The 16741-nt window shown below is 36.5% G+C and overlaps 1 protein-coding gene and 1 long non-coding RNA gene across 2 annotated transcripts; both read left to right on the forward strand.

Moving 5' to 3' along the window:
- Positions 1 to 83: 83 nt before the first annotated feature.
- Positions 84 to 11664, forward strand: LOC144350666 (uncharacterized). The gene is made up of 3 exons (XR_013420295.1): positions 84 to 143; positions 11405 to 11486; positions 11621 to 11664. It is a non-coding gene; the product is annotated as an uncharacterized LOC144350666 (long non-coding RNA).
- A 436-nt stretch (positions 11665 to 12100) lies between these two features.
- Positions 12101 to 16386, forward strand: LOC144350664 (plasminogen-like). The gene is made up of 9 exons (XM_078008760.1): positions 12101 to 12207; positions 12433 to 12505; positions 12876 to 13079; positions 13300 to 13423; positions 13720 to 14007; positions 14148 to 14411; positions 14502 to 14759; positions 15317 to 15597; positions 16051 to 16386. Exons 1-8 carry the CDS (start codon positions 12101 to 12103, stop codon positions 15592 to 15594), a joined length of 1596 nt encoding a protein of 531 aa, XP_077864886.1. The 3' UTR covers positions 15595 to 15597; positions 16051 to 16386.
- Positions 16387 to 16741: the final 355 nt, after the last annotated feature.

A 16741-nucleotide genomic window follows, 5' to 3' on the forward strand; every position in this document is an offset into this window, starting at 1 on the left:
ATCATGCAATTGACTGTATACTGAGATAATTTCAAAAGCGGTGCAACGAGTAATTTCAAACTGTTAAAACGTCGTCTGTCATTTGAGGCCGAGTGCATAACTACCTACCGAGTCCAGTGCTGGTGACAGTTGTTGTCCACAAGGTAAAAAGTAACTGCTCTCATGGTCGTACACCAATTCGTCAGTAACACTCGCCGAGTCACGATTTAGCTCACACATATTGCTTCGCCGATTGTAATTGTATGAAACACAATCCGAGGACTCGGCACACTTCACGGTGCATTCGGATATGCTAAACACAGTCTCTGCACTGTATACATGCCCATCAAAATAATAGTTTGAGATACGTCTATAACCAATCGAAGACGCACATATGTCAACGGTTGCAGATAGAACGGCTCGATGGATGGGCGATATACAATACACAATAAATAAAATTATTCCGTAATCGAAGAGCATGGTTGTTTCAGTTAGCTCCAATATTGGAGCTCACATACGCTCGAATTGATTCACGCGTAAAGTAGTATATTAGAGAATTCTGTAGGACGTGCGCGCGCATCTACCTCTTCTGTCCGACTAAGCTGTAAATATATATCATTGAAGCAAAATGCCAAATGCAGAGGCGGCGGAACGAAATGTTGCATGAGGGGGCCAAAACTGAAATCTATACTCTTCGAAACGTTATTTCCTGCGTTTTGAGGGGCAAATTTTACTAACACAAAGAGTTTCAGCTTGATTTTTGACAACATTTTTTTCGGGTGGCGATCGCCCTCTGTTTCCCCGGTGCAGCCGCCACAGAAATGACCGAACATTACGTTTTGCCAGCATATTACTGCTGTTTGTAATGTGTTGCATATGAAATAGGAAGTTGTTTACTCCCAAAATATGTTTTTAAATCACATGCATATTACGCTGCCTAGGCATGACTATTTGTTAAAATTGAAATTGTGAATGTCACCTGGCATTATATTAGTAACAAGCAATTGACATTGAACAATTTAATGTGCACGTTCTAATTCATGTTTTTGGGTATGTTTACATATTACACTAGGTTACAGGCATATTAAGTTGAAAGCATATCAGATGTAACTAATACGGTACACCATTCACGGATCATATAATCAACAAGCAGCGCATTATCGCGGGGTGGCCGGAACCTGCCCTGTAACCCACCTTAGCGTTTCAGGTGAGCTTGTCTTATTGCCTGGGGAGATATCACCAATTCTACCGGTGTCTTCAGTGACTCACTTCCAGCACTAAGGGGATCTTTCTGTGTTACTTTCCTTCTTGGATTTACCACGTTTTCGACACTATTTTAAATCCAGTTTCGAAAACGTTGCCGGAGCCTCTACTCTGTGTTATACTAAGCTAAAAACTTTCCGTTTTCGAAATCACTGGCGGATCCAGAAATTCAGTAAAAGAAGAGCGCGCTTCTATTGACATGGCCTCCGGTGGGCTGGGGTTTTTTAATTGATTCGCCATTTTTTCTGCGGGCTGAGGTCGGGGTGCGCGCGCCTGGCGCCCTAAATCCTCGGCGGACATTGTGAAATTCTTTGGTTTTTTTTTGGGGGGGGGGTGCGGAAAAAAACACTGATAAACCTTACTTTGACAAGATAATTCAGGAATTTATATTAAAAATAATTAACGAAATGTTTTTTCCTAAACACGCATAAATAATTTTTATAATTACCGATTGCGCAAGAATATTACAGAAAAATGATAATTTATATTTTTGCCTTTTTATCTTGAATTATGACTGAAAGAAGATGAATGAAATTAGAAACTAAGAAGTGTATTCAACAACTCATGTATGAACAATAGCTTTATTAAATATGATTTTACTTGATAAAAATACTGAATTTGTCTGCATGGAAAAAAAGAACGAATTTCACAATGTCGAAAACGGTAAGTCTTTATCGCAGTGTTGTATGCAAAATCCTTGGCCAAAGTGTAGTTCCTTTTATGTCAGCCCTCTAAAAAGCTAGTGAGAACAGTGGTACTGCTATAATATGAAGCAACCAATGAAAAACCAATCTGCAGATTTTCTGATAATAGTACTGTGATTTACATTGCCTATATTTAAACGAGACTCCCGCAATGAGCGAAATCCGTGTGTAATTACTGTCGGATTACACTAACTCAATACGTGTATACACAGTTGAGGAAGAAAGATGTTTCACAGTTTAATGATATTAATACCAATCTAACTAGACTAATATGTTGTATTTCAATCATTCTAGTTCACTATGCATGATTAGTGGTGTTACTAGATGTAATCGTATTGCCAATACTACAGTATTAGAACCATTTGCAATGTCATTCAGGGGACCTTTTGAATTCACTTTGTTAACATACTGAAGATCTTGTGTCCGTTTCATCCTACTGTTTGTATTACTATTTCCCTTCCGTTTTATATTGTCTGGCGTATCGACGTAACATTATGTATTATGTATATTTACTTAAATGCCGACTTTTATTTCAGTCCAAGACGAAATGTACAGATGCGCCTTCGATTAAAAACTACGCCTTTGGGGACAGCCGATTGTGAATTATCCATAGCGAAAACTCTTCGCCATAATTTAGTTGGTTTATATGTGAAAGCAATCAATTGAAATTAAAGGTGTGAAATTTGAGTAATTCGATCTGTACAAATCCATACAAAAACCTGCCAAAAGGCGTTCAAGATCTGAATTTCTGATGAATTTTTACTCTGCATGACGCTTTCAGGAATAATATATTTTCAATTCTGTCAACATATTGAATGTGACAATATGCTACGTCATATGCAAACAATGAATTCTATGTCAACAACAACAACAACAACAACAACAACAACAGTAAGTGAGTTCATGAATGGGAACAGTGTCCTTCATGAAAAATTGTATAACTTTCATTAGTTTATCGAAAAAACTACCGTCTGTGTTTGTCCACCTTTCTAGAATTTATCATTTGAGATGACTGTGTCGAAATTTTCAGATGGCAATAGCGTCCTCTGGTGTTGAATGATAATGCCCAGTTGTATATGCGCATATGCGCCCTCTAGTGTTGTAATTGTATACATATGCTTACATTTGTATGAGTCTGAAAGGATATTTGAGGACTGTATTGTAAAAAATCAACCTATAATAGAATCAGGTATTGTTTATAAACCTGATTGTATCGTTTATACATACATCTAAACTACGTACAGTATTGTGAATTGTGCTTATTATTCATTAAAACATTTATAAATGATCTTTGCGTATATTTTTGTATAAATCGAAGCCAGAGGAAAAGATTGATGTTACTCTGGCGGTAATTCACAAGTGTATGCTGATTTTAACCATAGAAAAAATGTTGTGGGATTATACATTTATCACAATTTATCACATGCATATTTCAACAGTAAAACAGACAGGGCAACTATTGAAGCTGTAATAACACCGAGTACAAATACATGTATATCATTGCGCGCGCCTCGTATGCTAATTTTATTGACGCAACGGTGTTGTATTTGTGTGAGGTATATTTATGTACGGTGATTTTGCTCGTCGGTGATATTTGCTCTAATTTGTTAGAATTTTTTTTTTTTAATTCTAACCAATTTCTTGGAAGAACTGAATAATAATTCAGAAAATAAGCACGCGAGCTTGCCAAAATGAACTATTCAAGTATTACCACAATTCGCAGTTATTGTTTATAAACCGAACACACTTCAGGCAGCGCATACAACTAAAACAAGATCGGCAGTATGTGATATTGGTATTTGATCTGCCACGTGTTACGTCACACTATGTAGAGTTACGCAAGTTAGCAATGCAAGTACCCTCTTTAATATGATTGCATTTTAATTAAATTTAATTAAATAAAAACGTCATAATAGAACTTACCAGAGAAATTCGAATAAATATTAATATAAATTATGAAAATTATTGAGGATTAATTTGTGTGTGTAATTGAATTAATCATGACTAGTCGTCAAAACGTTGATTCCACCAGACACATATGTAAATATCCTATTAGCACGGACGTCACATCCGTGATCTCACTGCATTATTCCACTCAATAGAATGAGCAACACTGACATGTCACGGTATAATGTTGTATTCACGCGCGGATTTAAACATCAGCCAGCAAAATAAAAATTACAAATCAATTGACAAACCCAGTCCACCGGAGGTCTACTTTGGCCACGTCAATAAGAGCCCCCCTTTATTTTTATATTGAAAAATGGAACTGCATATCCACCCATGTCTACCCCGATATGTTTGAACACAAACGTAGAAAAATAATCAACAAGAAATCATGCTAGCCGTAAGCAATACTGTACAATGAATCCACCACCAAAGCCCGACATCATTGGCGTTTGATTCTTCGAAACGCATTCGGCACTGTCGAAAAGAAGCCGACACACAACACAATATCTGAAATGACCGAGTAGAGCATTATATGATTTATGATGCAAGGGAACATTTTGTTGAAATTTAATACTACATAATTATTATAACAAAAATGTGGGAGTGTTAGATCATTGACCGATAAATATAAACGAGAACATTCTCGACACAAACTACATTTTTAAAGTTGAGGGCGCCGAATACTACAGTCCAAAACGACAAGGTAGCAGGGAGAAGTGATGTTACGGTTTTGCGTTTTGATTGCAGAATATTAACTGTACCTTTCAAGGCTAAATTCAGTGTTTTTCGCCATAGGTTCAGGCCCGTAGCCAGCAAATTTGAATAGGGGGTTCGAAAACAACAATGATATATATCTGCTGTGAAACGTGCATTTTTTAATTTTAAAAAGGAAAAAGAGTGAATTCTTTGGTATCTTGGCGCTCTGTTACTGACATTTTTATATTGTCGGTTTGAAATTTAATTAGCTTACTTTGTGTTACATTGTTAAGTTATTTCACACAACATATTTAACACACAAACACACACACACACCATAGACCCACTACGTCAATTTTTTATACACAAAAAAGACAAGATTGTACTATCTTAACATTATTGTCTAATCCTTTTAAAGTAGAATGCTACTCACAAGTTGTTTCGCTTTTCGCAGATATTAGCGCACCTAGTAGTGACACTATTTCGTGACTGTCAGTATTATTTGAATAACTGCATTGTGTTATTTACAAAAGATCAGCCCTTAAAGCATTTTATTTCATTTTATACCACTCTAAATTCAAATGTATTACTGCAATACTACAAAATCTTTGATCTTATGGTATTTTTGTGTATCTGCCTAACTCAATACTAAGTTTATGGCGGAAACGTGCCAGTATATATTTTAGCCTATAATTGCTTTTCAATGAAGTATCTCTCAGGTTTGTATACTACTTTCATTTTTCCAGTAAGTACACAGCCTAGATGATCGTGAAATTGAGGCATGCCATTCTTGCTGACAACAATTTGTTATTCTTTGAGTAAATGTCTATAAGAAATTTGCAGTATCCCAAACTTGCTGACAATGCTGAAACCATATTTGAACAGGAGATTTTTTATGTGGGTTGCCCAAGTAAGTCTGCCGGTCTCGTCTAATCGTTTAAGCATTATATAACATGTTTTCTGGTACCGGCTATTTTTTTTATTTCAAGTAATTTCAACCAATACGAGATACAACGATTGAAATAAACACAGCATAATCATGGCAGTCTCCCACATTCGCCTAACACCGCTACATTGTTTGTACAACTATTAACGCTAAGTAGATATCCGAATATTTGTATCCCCAAATATCGTTACCATAACAACTAGCTGGCACAATGATTGCATCAAACAAATGGCATACCACCAAGTTTTTATAACAGTATGCAAATGTTTGGTTCACTGTAAATCTCTTTGGGGGGGGGGGGTAAAATAATATTCATTCGATGGTATTTTAGCAGCGGTCTCCACAGACTACAACGACTACATTTTCTTTTTATGAACCTACTAAAAATATTGTCAATTTTCCAAGACATCAAAAAGAAACGTGTCAGGCATTATATACATCACTTTTTCATCATATGTTACCGTGAAAAATCGTGAGATATTGGGATATATGCTTGCCATAAAAACAAAAGTAATATGCCCTAAACTGTACAACACTTTCTACGGTGTACGGTTACCGCAAATTTTGTATTTAATTTTCTTCATTCTTGTAATATTTTTACATGATATATTATTTATGTAAAAATGAAGAAACTGACAATAGTTTGTGTAGCACACTACTCTGATAACGCAGACTTTGGCATACCATACAGTACATTACATAAGTTATCCTCATTGGATGTAACTTTGCAACCGTATCCACAACACGATCAATATCGATTTCGCGATGAATGTGGAGTAAAGCTGGAGATGTCAATTTCTCTTGCCCGGATATGTATTCAATATTTTCAATTCGAAGAAACTGCGCTCACACACACAGCTTGTCACTGTAATGATCGCAGTTTTTGTAGTAAAACTAATATGTTTGAATAGTATGATTCATCGCATACTTTGAATGCTGAAGCAACACACTGGAGTTAATTTTTTGACTGCAAAAGGCTCTTCGACCTATACAACTTGTGAACGGACAATTTTGCTCTCAATCCGTAGCACTATTGTTCAATAACACAGGCTACACGCACTTATACAATAAGTTGACTACATTTTGTTGATTTATAACAACTTGCCCATTAATAACAATAGTTTTGGATTGGCTGCTGTTTAGTCAACACCAGCCACCAAAATGCTCATTACTATGCAATTTGGAGTTTGATAGTTACCTCACTAAGTCAAGTGATTTAAACGATGATAAATATTTTAATTATTACTATTACTGTTTTAATAGGTACTAATCTACGGTCATACCCCCCACCCCCTTCGGGCCTGAGGTTAAAAGCGGTTCGCGCAACTTGTTACCACCGCTCTTCGGGAATTTTTTTTTTTTTTATACAAAATCAAAATTTGTTGTAATTGACATGATCACTTCGGAATCCCCGAATGGACGTACCGCAACAGACCGACCGAGGAAATTTATTATTTCTTCACCGCCGTGTGTCCGTTCGTCAGCTCACATTACAGGTCATACCATACATATGCAGATGCATTTATTTCATGAATCAATTCAAGGTGGCCGTGTGGTAACCATTTTAAGTATTTAAAATGCATAAAAATCAAACATTTCTGCCATTTTGGAACCGGATCTAAGCCACACATTGACATACTTCATTCAAACTTGGTATGTTAATTTAACATAATATATCCTTGATGCAAGTCATTTTTTTTCATTTATTCAAACTTCACACATAATCACATTCATTAGTTTTATTCAAAATTGCTAAATTACATTCATTTTAGTTTCTAAATAACAAGCATTTCAACAATTTTGAGATTTGCCATTTTGCTCGCTTATCGACATAATTTATTCAAATTTGTTTCATTCATTGAATATAATGAGACCTTCATACAAATAATGTTTTAATCAGATCAGATTAATATTTGCTGACTGGTTGCCATTTTTCTTTAACGAATGATGTTTAGGATCGCGTCTCACACATGTCCTGGCCGATCGCATACAGCACAAATACAAATAAATGCATAAGTATACTGTCCCACGTTTTATGGCGTGCATGTCATGCAAGTGTCAGTCATAGCAGATAGTTAGAAGAAGAATGGCTTGAGCCTATTAAACGTGACACATTCAGATAGGTCATTTCGTTCTTGTGCAATTACAGCCAAAACAAGGTCAGCTTGGACGTTCAGTTGCGAGACATAACAAAAAAAAACGCAGGCAGTGATACATTTCGAAAATAAAAATACAAAGTAAACGCAATCAGAGGCACCAACCACGCGCGTTGGAAATAAATAGAACGCGTCTTTCACTCACGCAATATAATAATGCTATTTCCCAACGCACTTATATTTAATACAATGACGAAAAGCACCACAAGAAAAATGCAAATCAGGCTTGTAATTACTAGTAACTCAACTCGAACGCAATGATCAACCACTGTAAAAGTGGATAAAATCGAACCAGCCAGCTCATGATGACCGGAGACGTTCGGTCGTCTTCGTTGTTACCTCGCCAATTCACCACAATCGTGGTGGTAAACTGTTTAGCTGATTTTTCAAAAGATGGATATTCAAATCATATTCATCCCAACTTATTTGAATATTCTTTCTGAAATTTGAGACATTGTTAAAAAAAAAATCCTGTACAGGGATATGTCTGATGTCAACTAATAATACGCAATTATCCAGGCAATACTAGAAATTATTGCTGATACTAATCATGATTTGGGTACTTTTACGTGTAGTTCCCGGGCGTGTAGTAGACGAGCATAATCGTACTGTGTCTAGCTGCAGTTCAGCTGCATTTCTGTAGCTTGCTTGGTTTCGCTGTCGGTTATTTTGTTCGTCGTGGTGTTAACGCGAAACCAGGGTTAACGCGAAACCAGCGAAACCAAGCTAGCGCTTCATTGAATGTTTAGTTTAATAATTGATAAACATATATTCAGTATGAGACTGTTGTTTAAAGTTGTGGTAATACAAAGATGATTTAAACTTCCGTTGCCAACGTATTCAATATACGGAAATAGCATGTGTGTGCGTTTGCGTGAGTGAAAGATGCAGGCGAGATTACTCGTCGCAGCGCGTTCTATTTATTTCCAACGCGCGTGGTCGGCGCCTTTGATTGCGTTTATTTTGTTCTTTCATTCGCGAAATCCATCACTGGCACCGTTTATTTTGTCGTGTCTCACAACTGAATGTCCAAGCTGACTTTGTTTTGGCTGCACATGATATAGTAATTCCTTGGTTAACTAACTCTTTCTTGGGGATTTCTGTTGTATAGCTCACACAAAATAACTTCAAAGGTTTTGTGTCGTTTTCAATGAATTCCAATCGCACACATTCGTAATATACACAAAAAAAGTTCAAGAACGTCACTGGTAGAATTTTCCGCACCCCATCTTCATATGATGCTAACAACTACCCCTGGTTAACATTTATCCTATGCGCTTCTACTATCATAGTTGCTCAGTCACTAAACTGTTCGTGGTCTCCAACCATTACAAAGTCACTGCTATCTGAGTAATCTGCAAGCAACAGTGCGTTGATTGCTAATCCTTCACCTGTGGCTCGTACGGCATCTCTAATCATTCGATGTATCCAAGTGTCTGTATATATCAGTAATATGCATTCCTATAAGCTTGCAGCGACCAGTCACCAAGCATTACATAGTTAGTCCACCATCTGAACATCTAACAACCAGTCAGCCCGTAACAAACAGCCATCTGAATTTTCAAATGCGACACATTCAAATAAAACACAAATAGAATTAAAATAAAGTTACACTAGATACATAAAATTAATTACTACATTATGTTCGCTACTTCAATACAACGTTCAAGTAGGTGTACCGAAAGCAAACAAATCCAAACACATGTAGTGCAACGTTCCAACACGCCGCTCAACTATATATTTCCACACGCCATGGCGTGAGACATTTCGATATTAGTAGGACTAAGTAATAAACCAAGAAAAATATAACATACAAGCATAGTCCCTCTATCATGATAGAGGGACTGTGACACAAGACAGCCGGATTTTATGCCACTGTAAAATATTTGTAATCGAGCATTTCGTAAATTCTCAATGCATAAACACTGGCAATGCAATTGTTGATGACATGCTCGCTGACAGAATTCCAGTCAAGTCTCATTCTCATTACACGGGGTTATGCTGGGTGTAACATATTTTCAGTAAGTACAGATTATCAAATTGTATCCATGGGAGCCATATAACACATCAATCTAACAGACCGATTGTAGGCATATGTTAATGTCTTAGTCATGGGTGTATGGTAATTATCAGTTAATACATCGTCAGGAAGATCCATTCTGCTTCTAAAAAAAACACGCGAAAGTGTGAATTAGTTATAGTTGAAAATGGAAAGATCTGGTTTAGCACTGCCCTTCCCATGTTTTTGACGTTTTCCATTCCCGTTACTACCAGCGGTAAACTGCCCATTGCTAAAATTAAACATTTGGTGTTGGTCAAGTATAGTGCAAATCATCAACCTCTGTTTGGCACTTTACTGAACTTTATGGTTACCTTTTGATATTACATGCGAGAGTTCACTCCCACGCACGTGTTTTTTATACGGGCGATCTGCTAATGTATAATACTGATTGTAGATACAACGTCACTTGGTCAATACAATTTGCATATACTTACAGTTTGCAGGTTACAATATGTGTCATATTGTGTTTATGGAAGCCATATATTAAACACATCAACCTAACAATCTGATTGTAAAAAATTGTTAGTTTCAATTAAGGTACTAGTAGGGTAATGTTGTTATCAGTTAAAACATCGTCATAAATATCCATCCTGCTTCGTGAAAACACACAAAAGTGTGAATTAGTTATTAATTGACAGTGGAAAATTTGTTGTAGTGTTTCTTTACATGTGTTGTTAACATTTTCCATGCCCCGTTAATACCAGCAGTAAACTGGCCATTGCTTAAATTGAACAAATGTCAAGTAAATTTCAAATAGGCAACCTCTGTTTGGCACCGCACTGAACTTTATGGTTACCTTTTGATCTAATGTGCGAGAGTTCACATCGATACATTATTTTTATACGGGCGATATGCCAACATCTCTTGCTGATTTTAGATATGACGTCACTCATTTAGCAGTAATTTGCATATAGAGTTTGCAGGTTTAAATAAAATTGTTATCACGAATCCGACATATTGTAATTTCACGTTTTATTTGAAGTAAAATTAGTGTTACAGTAAGTAACCAAATTGATGCACGCAATATTATGAGCACAAATTAATATACAAATTTTTCTAAACATAAGCTGAATTCGATTTTATTTTAGTTTTGCAGATGTTAGCTATTTCATTAGCCACTACCAACGTCACAAAGTACTTATATATTTAGAATATTATATAAATAATACCCCTGCTTAGAAGTAACTCCCAAATCGCTGATAGCGTTGGCAGTTTAATGTTCGTTGTTACACTGTTGACATCGATTTGCCGTCTTTTGTGACCTGCACCTGCTTGTAGCAGAAAGTGTGAGTACAAACTAATTAGTTTTAATGTAATAGAAGTTTCAATTTCAAAGTAATGTACTACCGTGTTGTTGATTGTTATCGATAATTCGGCATGCATTATATTAAAACCATTGTATATGATAAGTACAGTAATTAATTCATTGCGAGAAACTTTTGTGCAGTATTTGATGGGGCAATCATACCTATTCGCTTATTTGATGTGATTAGCCATTAGTGTAGGCTATGGAAACCGAAACCAGACAACATCGATAAGCATAACGTGACAGCGGATCAACTATAACTACATAAAAAATGTAGTTATAGTTGATCCCCGATCTTTCTACAATTAATTGTGTAAATAAAATGAGCATATTTAATTGCAGGTATATCAAGATGGAGATCAAAATGGTGATGTCTTCATTAATGGTATTCGCGATTATCGTGACAAACTGCAATGCTTATTCAGTGAGTTTCAATAGTGTTATGTTATATTATGTTAAAAAATGTTATGTTATGTTATAAAATGTTGACCACCGCCACTTAAAATAATACATATATAAAAAGTATTATATTCAATTTAACTATTATGTATTCAATAGAAACGACAAGTAGAGGAACCCGCAGAATCAGATACGTTTGAGCACGATATCAAGCTCACAGATGAACAAAAAACAGAAGTAGAAGCAAGGATAGCCAATCCTGAGTTGAACGCCAGAAAGGCACATACCGATCTAACGAAACGATGGCCACAGAACATCGTCACTTACGAGATTGCTGATGAGCGTAAGTCTTACACTATCATTCGTCCTTGACTTTTCAATGTCATTATATCACATAAAATGGAATATTTTCATTGTTTTTTATTTTCTCAAATTGTTTATTTTTGTTTCCAGTCAATTGGTTTGGTCTTGTTTATATGAGATTCACTAATCAAAACTCCGCACATGAATTGTATTCTATGCATTGACTTACAAACATTGTATAACGTAGAATCTATTGACCAAAATATATTGTCTATCCTTGCATTTGTGTTTTTCTCTGAGAAAGGTGTTGACGCCCTCGAAGTTATATTGAAAGCTATGGCACACTGGGAGAATGAAACCTGCATACGGTTCAAACCATACACTGAGCACTTAGCTAGTATACTTGGTCACCATGGAAGAATACGATTTACTAAGGGAAATGGGTCAGTAATTCCAATTTCGATTTGTATGCCATGTTCAGACGCAATATCTGTATCTGATATTCTTTGAATCCATCAGCCTTTCATATTGTTTTTGATCTCAGAGATTCGAATCGCATATGTGCACCTAGTCACTGTCAGTCTGCGTTCATTGCGCGCTATTTGCTCTGGTATGCCAAACACTTCGATTTGCTCGTAATTATATATTCGAGGGTTATTCATTTACAGATGTTGGTCTTTCATTGGAATGATAAAAACCACTACTTATCAGGAACTATCACTTGGACCAGGATGTGCAAACGTAAGGCATAATTGTATAATTGTAGGCGCAAATGGCGGTCGAAATCTCGTCGGGAGCGAGAGGGCCACTCGACTTGTTTTTGTTTCTAAATTAGTGTTCCATCTAAGTAACCATAATATGTGGCACAGTGAACGCGACGGAGAGAATAGAACACTACTTGAGGGGAGAAAACATAGCTCGTTAATTTTTGAAAAATATTCCGAGGGTCATTTAAAGTTTATTAATAATGGATTAATGCGAATTACTGTACGTTTTATACATATCCAATAATTAAACCTCCCTTTCTCTTTCTTGGGGTCAATTGGAAGATGAATTCATAATAGTTATACTTAATATTTGTAAATAGTATTCGTTTTACTTGTTAATGTAGAAAGGAACTATTGTCCACGAATTGGGACACGTAATTGGATTCTGGCATGAACAGAGTCGGTTGGACAGGGATAACTACGTAGAGATACATTGGGAGAACATCGAAGACGGACAAACACATAATTTTCAAAAATATGGAGCAAACGAGGGTGATTCACACGGCATCCCTTACGATGTAGGATCCGCCATGCACTATTACAAAACAGTACGTATTAAAAAGTAGACCAACATAACTGTACATTTTCCCATGCTATTTATCGATTTAAAGAAATGGATACACACTGACAACGAAACAACACCGATGCAACTGACAAATAAGCGTGCTTGGTAATACTGACAGTGAAATAAGATTGATAGACTTGATAGATAAGATTGATAGATTGATAGGAAAAATTAAAACCTTTTAATACATGTTCATATTCTAGATATTCAGTAAGAATGGTAGCCCTACAATAACTGCGATTAATCCAGAGGATAACAGCAGAATGGGAAACCACGGTAGTCTTACATACAGTGACATCCTTTTGGCAAATTTAATGTATCCTTGTGGTAAGAGTTCATATTTTTACATTTACTTCGTATAAATTATTGTATAAATTATTTTGAATGGTAACTCACACAGCATAAAATACATTACCAAGCATTAAGTTCATACACAAATTCTGAAACATGTGCCAAGCTCTTCTTAAACCATATATTTGAATTCGGATTCCACAAATCACAATATTTCTAAATATTAAGAGTAAAGAATAATTGGTAGGTAGCCAATCTCGAATTCGGCCTTCTTACCGGAAGCTTAAGATAGGAATATCGATATCGATTGATGTCGTCATCTTGTCTTCCAGGGAGTAGCGAATGTACGGTGATGGTTAGGAATAATTTCATGGAGTCAGTGAAAGGTGAAGAATATCGTGGAATGGTTCACAAAACATATACAGGCATTGAGTGTCAGAAATGGACGAGCCAAACGCCCCACAGTCACGAATATGACCCAGAGTCATACCCTGCGGCTGGACTTGGAGATAATAATTATTGTCGCAATCCTAGCGGGTACTTTGTCCCTTGGTGTTTTACTACTGATCCGAATATGGAACAGGGAAGTTGTGACGTCGGATTGCCCGGTGACAAGTGTGGTGAGTATTTTGAATATGTTCGTTGCTTTTTGATGGATGTCGTTCAATTATTGCTAAAGCTAGGAACAGAATGCCACATTATTTGATTAGAAAACTATACTATTAGCATTTGTTTAAAATAACGATTTCTTCTGTTTCAGCACTCACCAATTGCTACGCTGAATCAGATGGGAGAGATTATAAAGGTTCCGTTGACACAACCGAAAACGGGAAAACATGTCAAAACTGGTTGTCACAGACTCCACACGCCCACAATTTCAGTCCAGTTACGCAACCAGATAGAGGAATTGGTAATCATAACTTTTGTAGAAATCCTGACGACTCGTCTGGTCCATGGTGCTTCACAACTGATCCAAATACTGAACGAGAATATTGTGACGTAGGGAGCAGACGTGATAAGTGCAGTAAGTATGCCATTTCACTAAAGTATACATCCTCAAATGTTGACGCGAGTATATTTCTTTGTACATCATACGATATTTGCACTCTTCCAGGCGAGTGTACAGTTTCCCCAAATGGGGATGACTATCGCGGGGGAATTAGTGTGACTGCCACAGGGAAGACCTGTCAGAAATGGACATCCCAGTATCCACATTCTCATACAAGAACACCTGAAAACTATCCTGGCACGGGTCTCGGTAATCACAACTATTGCAGGAATCCGGATAACGAAGACCGAGCATGGTGTTATACCACCGACCCCGGCACACGATGGGCTGTTTGTGATACAAGTTTTCCGGGAAGATACTGCGGTTGGTTTTTATACCTTATCTAAACTTATACAATATGACAGAGTATACGTGATACACATAAGTCGAACTGAATAAGTGTATGGCTAAAGTCAATACCTCAAATGTATATCTTGGTCTTGGCATGTGACCAGTGTAATAATTCAGTCTTCGATTTGTCTATCCTTCGATTTGTCTATCCTATCAAAGCTCTTATTATCATCCACCAATGTTTGACATCGCGATATACTGTAATAATAGTGGGAAAGGGGCGATTCATTTTGAAGGTTGCAATGAACTTGAAAGCCTAAATTACTTTGCATTAACAAACGATATCCACATTCTCTCTCATGGTACCAATGTAATAATTAACACTGATAGTGACATACTGATAGTGACTGTTTAACCGCTCCTACACACAAAAGAATCCGATGGTTCAGCCGACATCGTCCACGGGCGGTTGTGTATATTGAGGGGATACAACATTCATTAAAAATATAGAGTGCCAAACCCTACATATGGAACATATGTCTATTTATACCATTTCATTTCGTTTATTGGAATGGTATTGTAATTTTCAGATTTTGCCGAATGCTATGCAAGAACTGATGCTAGTGATTACAGAGGGACAGTAAGCACAACAACGAATGGAAGGACCTGCCAGAAATGGAACTCGCAATCACCCCATTCCCATAGCAACACCCCGGAAGCTCGTCCAGATAGTGGCCTTGGAAACCACAACTACTGTCGCAATAGTGATGGAGAAGTGGGAGCCTGGTGCTACACTACTGATCCTGGTAAACGTTGGGAGTTGTGTGATGTTGGTCCTCCTGGTGGAGATTGTAGCAAGTATTACTAGCAGGTGAACACTTCTTAGATATTACATTTTTCACAACTGAGCTCGCGTGTCAATCGTGGGTACGACTGGTTAAGAATAATGTACATATAATACTTTTTTGACAATAGACCTTGCCGAAATCTCGTTGAGAATGAGAGAGCGATGAGACTAGTTTGTGCTTCCGAGATTTATCGCGGTACTATGTAGCATACTTTAGTCCCACCACGTTGTTGTTGTTTAAATTCAGTGGCAATTTACAAATTCAAGAGAAAAAAAAACACATTGCGTAAATGATTCAAGTCCAGTTTTTGATTTAAGAAAACCTATTTTGAGGAGATGATGTAAATTGTTGGGGGTAAGATTGAAAACAAAAATTCTGTGTTCATATTAAGGTACACTGTAGACACATTCTCCAGAAATATGATAACATTAATTATTTCACCTAACGTTATCAATTTGTTAATGCTTATTTTGTAGATGCAGCTTAACGTACGACACCAACCCGTGAAATAAACGACACTGTGAATGACTATCGATTGTTTCGATGACTGTTATTTCACATCAGCTCAACTTTATTTTGCATTCTATTCGATTCATCACTCTGTATTTTATCGTTATATGTATCATATAGCATGCTCGATCATTGGGAACACCCGATTCGGAAAACTCGGTATTTCCCCCCAAAGAAGGGGATTACCAACAGTTTTCCACAAAAGTTGTTCACATTGGGGAATGTAGGTACTTGTCTTATAAATTCTATAGAAATTCGTAAAAGTAGTTATATTAACAATTAAATGTTACAACAGAATAAAACACGCATCTCAATGTTCTCTGTTCGATTTGACTAATTAACCACAATTACTGTTTGTCAATAGATATAGCTATATGTATCTAATATGCTGATGATTATCATATTAGCGATACAATTTTAGATCGTGTCACTCACCATTAAAAAAACAGCAGTACATAGCAGTAAAAACGTTTTTTTTTACGGGGCTAATAGTGTAATTATATATGTCATGGGTTACAAGCATAGGTTAATTGTGTTGTACCTACGTCATTTGTTAATCTTTTCAATAGTTTATTATTTATGGGCAAATGAATAAAACAAAAAAAATAGTTTTCCTACTAAAAGTTATCTAACTAGATTCTGCAGTTTTCCGATAAA

The sequence above is a fragment of the Saccoglossus kowalevskii genome, chromosome 22 (genome assembly GCF_978046115.1).
Source record: "Saccoglossus kowalevskii chromosome 22, keSacKowa6.1, whole genome shotgun sequence".
NCBI classification, from domain to species: Eukaryota; Metazoa; Hemichordata; class Enteropneusta; family Harrimaniidae; genus Saccoglossus; species Saccoglossus kowalevskii.

Bases quoted from the DNA above. Each gene is read 5' to 3' on its own strand.
- LOC144350664 (XM_078008760.1), top strand. From the start codon at position 12,101: ATGGCACACTGGGAGAATGAAACCTGCATACGGTTCAAACCATACACT. The intron at 14,008-14,147 runs GTGAGTATTTTG...CTTCTGTTTCAG, and splicing joins ATTGCCCGGTGACAAGTGTG to CACTCACCAATTGCTACGCT. The intron at 14,412-14,501 runs GTAAGTATGCCA...GCACTCTTCCAG, and splicing joins GAGCAGACGTGATAAGTGCA to GCGAGTGTACAGTTTCCCCA.